This window comes from Epinephelus fuscoguttatus, linkage group LG20 (assembly GCF_011397635.1).
Source record: "Epinephelus fuscoguttatus linkage group LG20, E.fuscoguttatus.final_Chr_v1".
Lineage (NCBI taxonomy): Eukaryota > Metazoa > Chordata > Actinopteri > Perciformes > Serranidae > Epinephelus > Epinephelus fuscoguttatus.
The window spans coordinates 14,933,373-14,943,098 of NC_064771.1; the positions used below are offsets into that span (position 1 = coordinate 14,933,373).

Sequence of the window (9,726 nt, forward strand, 5' to 3'; positions counted from 1 at the left end):
CTCAAAGTACACATCAAATAAAATTTCTCCAAACACGTTTCTTGTTATTTTAGGTAGTTATTATCACGCTAATGTATGTTCAAGTGTCCATTTCCCCCGATAAGTTGGTTTTAATTTGTTATTTGATTCTATAAACAGTCTGACCATCTCGAGCTTTTATTTTGGTACTTCCGGTGACCGGCAGTGTGAATTTGCATATTAGCTAAATATTTAGTTTCACCCAAAACATTTAGATTTAACATTTAGATTTAGATTTAGATTTAATATTTAGATTTAACATTTATATTTATATTTATATTTATATTTATATTTAGCATTTAGATTTAATATTTAGATTTAGATTTAATATTTAGATTTAGATTTAGCATTTAGATTTAGATTTAATATTTAGATTTAACATTTAACATTTAGGTGCCACATTTAATATTTAGATTTAACTATTTAATATATTTCTAAGTTAACAAATATTGCTGTAAATGTGGTAAAAGGTGACGTTAAAAAAATCACAATACTTTTTTAAACATTGTTTGAAGCTAAATGTGGCAAAATGTTGATGTTATTTTCAGCGTGAAACACTTTACAAACGGCACCCCATAGAAGATTGTGTTGCTTCTTCTTTAAAAAAGTCAGTCTCACCTTAAAAGTTGCCTTTCACGTTATAAACAGGGACTATTGCTGGAAGTCTAATCCAGATGTGATGATGTCATAAAGAACACAAAATGTAATCTCTTAAAATAGACACAAACACACTCACATGCACCCGACTCCTGCCCTGTATGTTAATCCAGCTCTCATCTCATACAGTATGAGGTGGCGGTGAAGGTTTAATTCCTCCTCAGGTCATGCCCCAAGATGGCGCTGCGTTGAGGGGAAGCAGCCACAAGATGGCGCCTGTAATCTGTCAGTAAGTCACAAGGGTTTCAGATGTTTGATGGTTTTATATTGCAAACTTATAGGCATGGAAATACGCTATATTTGTTTACTGAGCTTCACATGACTTAGGCCTTAATAGCTTGTTTTTTCAGTATAACAAGTGGCTCTGAGACAGAAAACGCTCTCACTCACAAAGTGTGAAGTCAGAGCTTCACAGCTTGAGACACTTTTGAGAATAATGAGATTTATTCCCTTGGTTCTCGTTACAAAAAAGCATCCCTCCCCTCTCTCTGCTAATGCCATTAGTGCTGACTGGATTCACAGGAGACGCTGCTGTGTCAGATTGTTTGAGAGGCTTCCCTTCACAGACAACAAACTCATCAGTTTAGAGTGGCCTGTTGTCATGGTGACCAGTTGCAAACCTTAAAAAAACCCTAAAAACCACCCAACTCTTCACCTTACAGTAGGTCAGGTGTGGGTGCATGTGTGTGTCACAGCATTTCTAGTTAAAACACATCATAATACTCAAAACTGACCAAGTATCTAACCTGTGTTACACATAAGTGAATGATCTGAGTTAAAAAAGTAAAATATTTCTGGTATTATTTTGACTGAAAATCTTGTTTTTGTGTGTTTGTATATCTTCTACTGTCACAGAAGTAGATTTTTGATGACACACTATTGTGTTAAGTATTTCCCTTTTTTCCAACTTCCTCCCCCTCTGATGACAATCTGATAGAGACTGGTAATAGGATACTGCATTGTTTCTTTGTTAAAACACAAGATTCACTTCAACTAAAGTCAAATTTACACCACAGTTCTCTTTTAACCTGTTAATCAGGCTTATGGGTAAATAAAATACACCCCAAACAGCCAGACAGTGCGGTTTCGAGTCCCTATCTTTTACTGACAAAGCTTGAAATATTAGTGATACCATAATGTAAGATGAGGACAACAATCCTCTGCCTGCTGAGATGATGTGACCTGCTGCTCTATGTTCGTCTGAATTTAGGAGATTATTCACTAAAACCAAAGAGAGAAAAGGGGCCTGATTAAATTTGAGATGCCTGTAAGCTTGCACACATGCACCTGCAGAGAGGGGGCGGAGGATGGAGAGGAGGGAAGGGAGAGAGGAGAGAGAAATGTATCACAGTGGGAAAAGTTGATTGGACCAAACCCACAGTTTTATGACAGTGAGGTAGAGAGACAGAGCAGCGAGTAGCGGATATAAAACAGTGAAGGTTAATTGGGCAGGTGAGGAACACGAGAAGGAGGCGGCGGGTTGCGAGAAAACTTGATCCGCAGACAGGTTGGAAACTCAAGCATCCTTCGGTGCATCCACCCCGGTGTATATAAGAGTAAGCCAGCTGTCAGCGGGCACCACAAAGCCTTATCTCTCTCTGCTGCTGCTGCTGCTGCTGCTGCTGCGTTGGACCTGGACGGAGAGGAAAGCGAGCCAACAGCGGTGAGTCCCACAGCTGCACGGGGGAGGACACAGGTGCTGGCCAGGTGTGCTACCTGCCTGCTCGGTAGGGAAGCGGAGCTGGCACCGGAACCATAGCCTGTATTATATGTTTTTTTTTGTTTTTTTGTTTTTTTCAGGGGTTTATGCACGTTTTAGCTTAGTCTGAAATTCCTTAAGTGACTAAAAGCAGTATTTTGCCAGCAGACTACCGACCAAAATGAGCAATTCATGATTTGTTAAAAGATTTTCTCAAGCGGTTAGGTCAAATATAGTACTTCTTTTCAGCACATTAAACATTTATTGCCATGAAATATTCCTATAGGATGATAAATATAACTTAAAACAATAAAAAATGAAAACACAAGAACTCCTCAGACTTTAAGGGACTGTACTAAAATTATTACAGTATGTACACTTTTCAAGACAGCTTTTCCAAAGTGTTTTACAGTCAGTAATAAAATGCATATCTGTACACAGCATGAAAACATAAAGCAAAAAATATAATTTGTAAAATGGATACTCAATAACAAAACAATAAAAGACAAATAAAACCAAAAGAAATTGCAAGCAACACATTTATGAATAAAAACTTTAAAAAACAGAAAGGTTGTATATTTTATTTTTATTTATTTTATTATCTTTTTTTTTCTTTTTTTTCTTTCTTTTTTTTTTTTACTAAGCAAAGGGATTCTGTATCTGTTTGGAGTGCAGCAGCTGGTGTTTAAACTTTTTCTGATGATGGATTTATATTTGCTCCATTTATTTTGAAGTAAAATTATATTATTATTATTGGTAGGGTAAAGGACCAATATTAATAACACTGTTGAGGCTTTTGCTTTGTTTTGTTTTTTGTTGTTGTTTTTTTTTCCATAAAATAAAATATATGCCTCACCCCCGCTTCACAGCCCAATAACTTTTGCACAGTCCCTGAGTGCCAATTATCTGGCACAGCCCAGCCAATCCAATTAAGCAGTTCAAGTACACCAAATAGCCTCAGTCACCAAGATGCCACCAGGGGAAATACAACCAGGAAGCCTGATAAATCAGATGGATCATAACATAATTATTAGGAATTAGGAATTAGGACAACACACAAGCAGTTTAGCCTCATGAGTTTGCTATAGTAATACATGTAAGATTGTGGTTTCACTGATTCTCTAAAATCTTTCTGACAATTTGAGCATATTTGCAAAGCAATCATGATTGAACTTTTGATGGGATCATAATATTAACCCAGATACATCTGCAAATACCAAAAAAAAAAAAAAAAAGTTAATCCAGCAGGACACAAAAAACAGACTGGGAGCAAATTACAAAACCTGAGGTAGGTGAAGAAGATGTGTATCTGAAAGAAAGTGTGTGTGTGTGTGTGTGTGTGTGTGTGTGTGTGTGTGTGTGTGTGTGTGTGTGAATAATTTACCGAGCTTTTCTTTGTCCCTACAGGACCAACATGTCGCTCACCTCCATTCTTTCAGCTGAGGCCATTGAAAAGGCTGTCAAGGACTGTCAAGGTAGCATCTCCACACACACACACATACACACACACACACACACACACACACACACACACACACTGGACTAAGCAAATTATTCAGAATACGTGGCTCATCTATCCATGACTTCAACATTATGATGATACCGTCACGGGATCAACAGCTTTAATTTTAACTAACTAAATTCACACCTAATTATGATAAAATGCACAATAATCTCACAATAATCCACAGTTGATAAATCAACATGCTCATAATCTGTGTGGCATTCAGTCACTCTCTGATCTGCAAAACACTCTGCGACATAATCTTCTCTACAGCTACAGTATCCTCTCCGCTAAAGTCATATCCAGCTTTAACTGAATTTGAAAAGGTTTTCAATCATCTTGTCTGTTTTAGCCGAGGCATTTGTCAACAGGACTTAAAAGATAAAAACAGGAGTGGAAAATCTCCCACCTGGACAGCAGCCACATGTTGGTTTAATCTGCACATCAGCTCCTAACCTGCTGAACTTCCTGGGTCAGCTCTAACCCCCTTTTTGCCTCAGTTCTTTTTTTTATATATAAATATATCTGTAGTTGTTTGTCCCTGTGTCATGTGTCTCCAGCTCCGGACTCTTTCTGTTACAAAAAGTTCTTCCAGCTGTGTGGCCTGTCCTCAAAGACGCCCCAGGAAGTCAAAGATGTCTTCAGGATCCTTGACGAGGACAACAGCGGCTTCATTGAGGAGTCTGAGCTCAAGTGAGGGAAACAGTCATAGTTAGGATGTATGACTACAGGATCTAACAATTCTCTCTGAGGACACAGTGGCAAAGGCAGCTGCTTAGGGTGCCATCCACAGTTGATTTACAGGCCTAAATATTGTATTACTTTCACAGTAAAAATGTAAAAGTATGGTCATTGCAGCTGTAAATTTACAGTATATAGTTGTAGTTTACAAAAAAGTACTGTAATATCACAACTGTGAAGTCACAATAAGTTATTGTAAGGATATTTAGCAGTAAATTACTCTGACGCTTACTGTGAAAGTCCTGCAATATTTGGCCAGTAATTTACTGTGATTTTACGTAAATATGGTAATGCATCAGAAACTATCAAATATCTCCCTTCATGCATGGATGGATTAAGGAACAAGCCTACCGGGCACAGGCCCAGAGGCCCAAAGTGTCCAGGGGCCCCCTTGCCATGACTTACAAAATGTCAAATGAACACGTACCAACCAGGAAGAGACTTTAAATGATGACAAAAAGACACAAATTAACAATGCAATACACAAAATTATCATTATAAGAGACACAAAACAACCGCAAGGAGACATAAACTCACAAAAAGATGCATAACAACTACACTACAAAGAGATGCAAAACCACCAAAAAATCTGTGTCTTGCTTCTATGTAGGAGAGGCGCTGGGCCCTTTGCATATCTGCCAAGGGGCCCATTTTCTCATGATCCCCAAATGCTTTCATGCAAAGAAAAGCAACTTCATTTTCACATAAAAGAATTTGGAGTGAGTTACAGAGGTGTATATGTGTCAGACAGAAAAAGAGATTTCCTACAATAAATCACATGATGGTATTATTGGGATGGCAGCATTAAGCCGTCTTCTAATAATCCACTATGGCGGAAGTGTTATTATTGCAATAGTGTTATATAATTCACCCTGAGGGTCGGCAAGCTGTGCAATTTAGGAATTGGTGCCTTTATGTATTTTTAACAATGGACAGTCAGCTCAAATAATGTATCACAGCAAATAAACTTTGTGTGTGTGTAGGTTCTTCCTGCAGCGGTTTGTCCCCGGGGCGCGGACACTGACTGAGGCAGAAACCAAGAGCTTCATCTCAGCAGCTGATGATGACAGCGATGGCAGAATTGGAGCAGAGGGTCGGTATCAGATTTCTCAGATTGTATTTGTACAAACTCATGATGCAGTCAGAAAGCATCTCATTGGTTGGAGTAAATATCAGCGGGTGGAGTCAAACGACCACAATCTGTGTCGATGGAGAAGAGACAGCTATTTTTATGCAGCTTAGAGCACTTTTTACTTACAGGGGAAAAAAAATGCTTCCTGGACATTATTAGTAATTCACCAGACCAGAATTTAAATGTGAAAAGATTGTTGGGCAGGTTGTTTAAGTATTATTATTATCATTTTTTATGCTTCAAGAAAATGCTAGTGTTTCAGACCTGCTTATCGAGGTTTCTATGATCTTCTGTGTTGTACCTTTAAAATCCCAGATTGTAGCTACACTGCAGTACTCCTGTTCAAATGTGGGGAAACCGTGTGGTTTCTTTTCTCCAGAAAATTTTCACTCAATTTCAGAGACTTCAGACACAGTTAGACTGGCCGCTTAGGTTAAACTCAATCAGATTATTTCTTTCACTGGAAACACACACATCATCATCACTGTGCACCAGAGGTGTGGACTAGAGTCAAATGTCCAGACTCAGGCTCGAGTCACAAATTTGATGATGTAAGACTTGACTTGGCAAAATCAAAAAACACTTGCAACTTGACTTGGACTTGAACCTTTTGAATACTTGATACCGTCCTCCAAGCCCAAAAGGTTAAAAAGTATGTCACTTACGTAGTTTTAAATGAATCTGGTAATTTCCCCTTCATTTCCTGAATCAGTTAACGTTATCCTTTCCCAGCAAGTCGACACTTGATTCCCCAGATCCACTTTGTTTGAACAAATCTGACAGCATCCAATCAAGCTGTAGGAGAAAACCATGAATACCAATGTTACTGAGCACCAGCTGGAAAAAAGACTCAACTGTGTGGTGGTCAACAAAAATTGAATTGCAGCATGCAAAACATGTGGGTCAGAAATTACAAATAGATGCAACAACTTCCAACAAATTTGATGTAACATAATAATACAAAATTTATAAAGCTTTGATGATTTTTGTTAATCAATATATCATTACTTTTTCATTAAAATGTGTTACAGTTTGTGAAGACTGCATTATGATTTGTGTAGGACTCAAAATGGTAAATGGACTGCCTTTCTAGTCCTCCGACCACTCAAAGCGCTTTTTACACTATGCGTCACATTCACCCATTCACACACACATTCATACACTTGTGGCTGAGGCTACTATACAGGGTGCCACCTGCTACTCAGTATTAAACACACTCACACACTGAAGGAACAGCCACTGGGGGCAATTTGGGGTTCAGTATTTTGCCCAAGGACACTTTGACACGTGGACTGGAGGAGCGGGGGATTGAACTGCTGATCTTCAGATTAGTGGACTCTCTCCTGAGCCCCAGCCCTGAAAAATTTAGTGTTGGACTTCAATCAATCAGTCAAGTCAATCATTTATTTGTCACATTATGCAACATACGACTCCAGTGAAATGTGTTCCCATCAACTTAATTTAATTTTTGCACTGTAGTTTAGTCCTTTTTCATGTTTTCTGACATTGTTGTCTGCTGCTTTTTAATCGTCCATGTTTCCGGATGGTTCTGGTAATCCATGGCTTCTGGTTGAGGAATGATTTAACGATCACATAGGACACATTGAAGAAGACTTTCTGTCGAAACGTCTGTGTTTCTGGTAACACCACCCAAGTTGGTTTATTAAATTTACCAAAAGGACATTTGTGAGTGCTGGCTTCTTTTCTTTTTTCCTTTTTCAAATGATTTAACGATCCAAACACGCTGACCCAACAAGATAGCCCCATGGCCGCTTCTCCTGAACTTGGGCAGTGATTCTGTTCTACAGCCACCTCTGAACAGTGTACAGCAGTGATCCACAGCAGGAATGGGACGGCATCTCACATTCGCACTGTCACATCAGTCCTTATTTACTGTAAAGCACCTTCTCATGCCAGAGTCCTCTGCTCTGTCAGATCGGCATCTAGAAAGAGAGCCTCCTGGTTGAATGCCGATGTCCAGACATTAGCCAAGTTTCAGTCAATTAAAGGATATTACAGCTCCTGATATCCTGCTGGGAACTGATGCGACATGGAGGTCGTCTGGTTTACTTTCCAATGCCTGTACAATGGCTAGTAGGATGCCAGATCAGCTGATGTTCATTATTCTCCATTTTTTTCTCAGTGTTTACTGATGTTTACATTCGAAAACTTCGGCCTGGCAAGCTATCAGCTAGCAAGCTAGAATTCGGCAGAGAGGGAGAGTTTACAGACTGGTGAGGTAATTTCTTAATTCCGATGAGTGACTGACAGCCACACGATACTGCCGTCCAAGCCAACTGCAAAAGGACCACCAAGAATTCCAAAATAGATACAGATACATAGATAAAGAAGAGCCTATTTAGCTTAAATTTAGCTTGGAGCTGACAAAGAGGCAACTGGAAGAATCTATGCCTACACCTTGGGACTTGATTTGGGACTTGAAAAACAGTGACTTGGTCCCATCTTTGCTGTGCACTGCCTTGGGCTTCTTTAGTTACAGTAAATAGAGGACTGATTGTAGGAGTCATAGGTACAGCTACCAAATTGTTTGCATTAGTTTTGCTCTTCAAGTTCAGTGTCAGTGCATGTTTATCCCCCAAAGCAAGTTTTGCTTTCCTATGACTTTGAGCTTATTTATCATATGCATTAGACGAGTATGACAGTTGGTTTGTTCAGTGTGTATTTGCTGCGAGCACTCAAAATTATATCAACATCTTGAGGCTCTTTGTTTAAGCATGTTGTTTCAGATTTGTCACCATGGAAACCATCTGTATTGATAACAGAAGTCATGACCTCCAGATGCTCGTCCCAGTTTTGCTCACCAGCAATATCTGAGCTCAGCTATCTTACATAATCGGATAAAGGATTTGGACAATCTAGAAAATGTTGACCATCACATTCAGTGATTATTTTTGCAGATGATTCATGGCCATTTCAACATGCTTTTCTTTCTGTAGAATTCCAGACCATGGTCCTGTCCTGAGTTTTCCTGATGACTAGAGCTCAAGTCTTCGGGTCTTCGGTCCTCTCCCTGTGTCTGGACTCTTCTGACCCTGGCCTGCATTCCCAGTGACTTCTCATGTTTTCTACTAAATTCTGTGTGTGCTAATTGTTTTTAAATGACCTTTTGTCCATTTTAAAGACAGCAGACTTTTAATGTGTCTTTGTGTTGGTCCATGTTTTCTTTTCTGTGCACACCCCACCTCTGTTAGTGAATGAGACCAAATAAACATGTGGAAACACAGATCGCCTCTTCATGCTCATCTCTTCTTAGAATATGTGGCATGGGAAAACAAATGCTGTAAAAGCATTCCTCTTATTATATCCTGTGTGCAACAATAATGCCTAATTTACTGGACACACATAAGAAAAGATGTTTAGAGATCAATATGGGTGCAGATTATTGTTGGTAACAATGTAGCTCATGACTGGGTTGGGGAGTAGAGTAATACAAGTAGCGGTGTTACATATTTAAAATACAAAATGTACTCTGTTTTTTTTTTTGTTTTATTTGCTCAAAGATTCATATGAGGCACCTATTTCCCATAAACAGACACTGTAAGAAAAGTGTTTTTGGCATATCCAAACAAATGAGCTCAAAAAGATGATTTTGAGGTATTCCAGAAGTAATCCAAAGTACTTAGAATACATCCCTTAGTTTAAATAATCAATTTGAATATGTTACAAATAAAATTTTAGGGCATGTATTCAACACTGCTCATGACTATATAGTATATTATTCTTACATCATCATCCACTGAGCTGAAGAAATGTGTTTATCCATTTTTAACTTTAACAAAAAAACTCTTCAGAAACAAAACATTGAATGGTTACGAACTGGACCAGTGACTTTCTATTTGGCTATTTCTAGTTTGTGGACTGTTTGATGGTTTTGGCACATCTGTGCTGATTTTCTGTTTTATTTTCTATGATTAATATCTAAAAAAGAAGGGGTAGGACTCGAAATGTTTTTAT

The 9,726-nt window shown here is 38.6% G+C and overlaps 1 protein-coding gene across 2 annotated transcripts; it reads left to right on the plus strand.

The window, feature by feature from the left end:
* Window positions 1–429: 429 nt before the first annotated feature.
* pvalb9 (parvalbumin 9) lies at window positions 430–8,967 on the plus strand. 2 transcript variants are annotated; one of them, XM_049562611.1, is made up of 6 exons: window positions 430–904; window positions 2,128–2,338; window positions 3,782–3,849; window positions 4,439–4,571; window positions 5,603–5,712; window positions 8,709–8,967. In XM_049562611.1, exons 3-6 carry the CDS (start codon window positions 3,789–3,791, stop codon window positions 8,732–8,734), a joined length of 330 nt encoding a protein of 109 aa, XP_049418568.1. In that variant the 5' UTR covers window positions 430–904; window positions 2,128–2,338; window positions 3,782–3,788; the 3' UTR covers window positions 8,735–8,967. The 2 variants fall into 2 exon arrangements, with proteins under 2 accessions (XP_049418568.1, XP_049418569.1); XM_049562612.1 differs by lacking the exon at window positions 430–904 and having other exon boundaries at window positions 2,058–2,338.
* Window positions 8,968–9,726: the final 759 nt, after the last annotated feature.

Bases quoted from the DNA above. Each gene is read 5' to 3' on its own strand.
- pvalb9 (XM_049562611.1), top strand. From the start codon at position 3,789: ATGTCGCTCACCTCCATTCTTTCAGCTGAGGCCATTGAAAAGGCTGTC. The intron at 3,850-4,438 runs GTAGCATCTCCA...ATGTGTCTCCAG, and splicing joins GGCTGTCAAGGACTGTCAAG to CTCCGGACTCTTTCTGTTAC. The intron at 5,713-8,708 runs GTCGGTATCAGA...TTCTTTCTGTAG, and splicing joins TGGCAGAATTGGAGCAGAGG to AATTCCAGACCATGGTCCTG.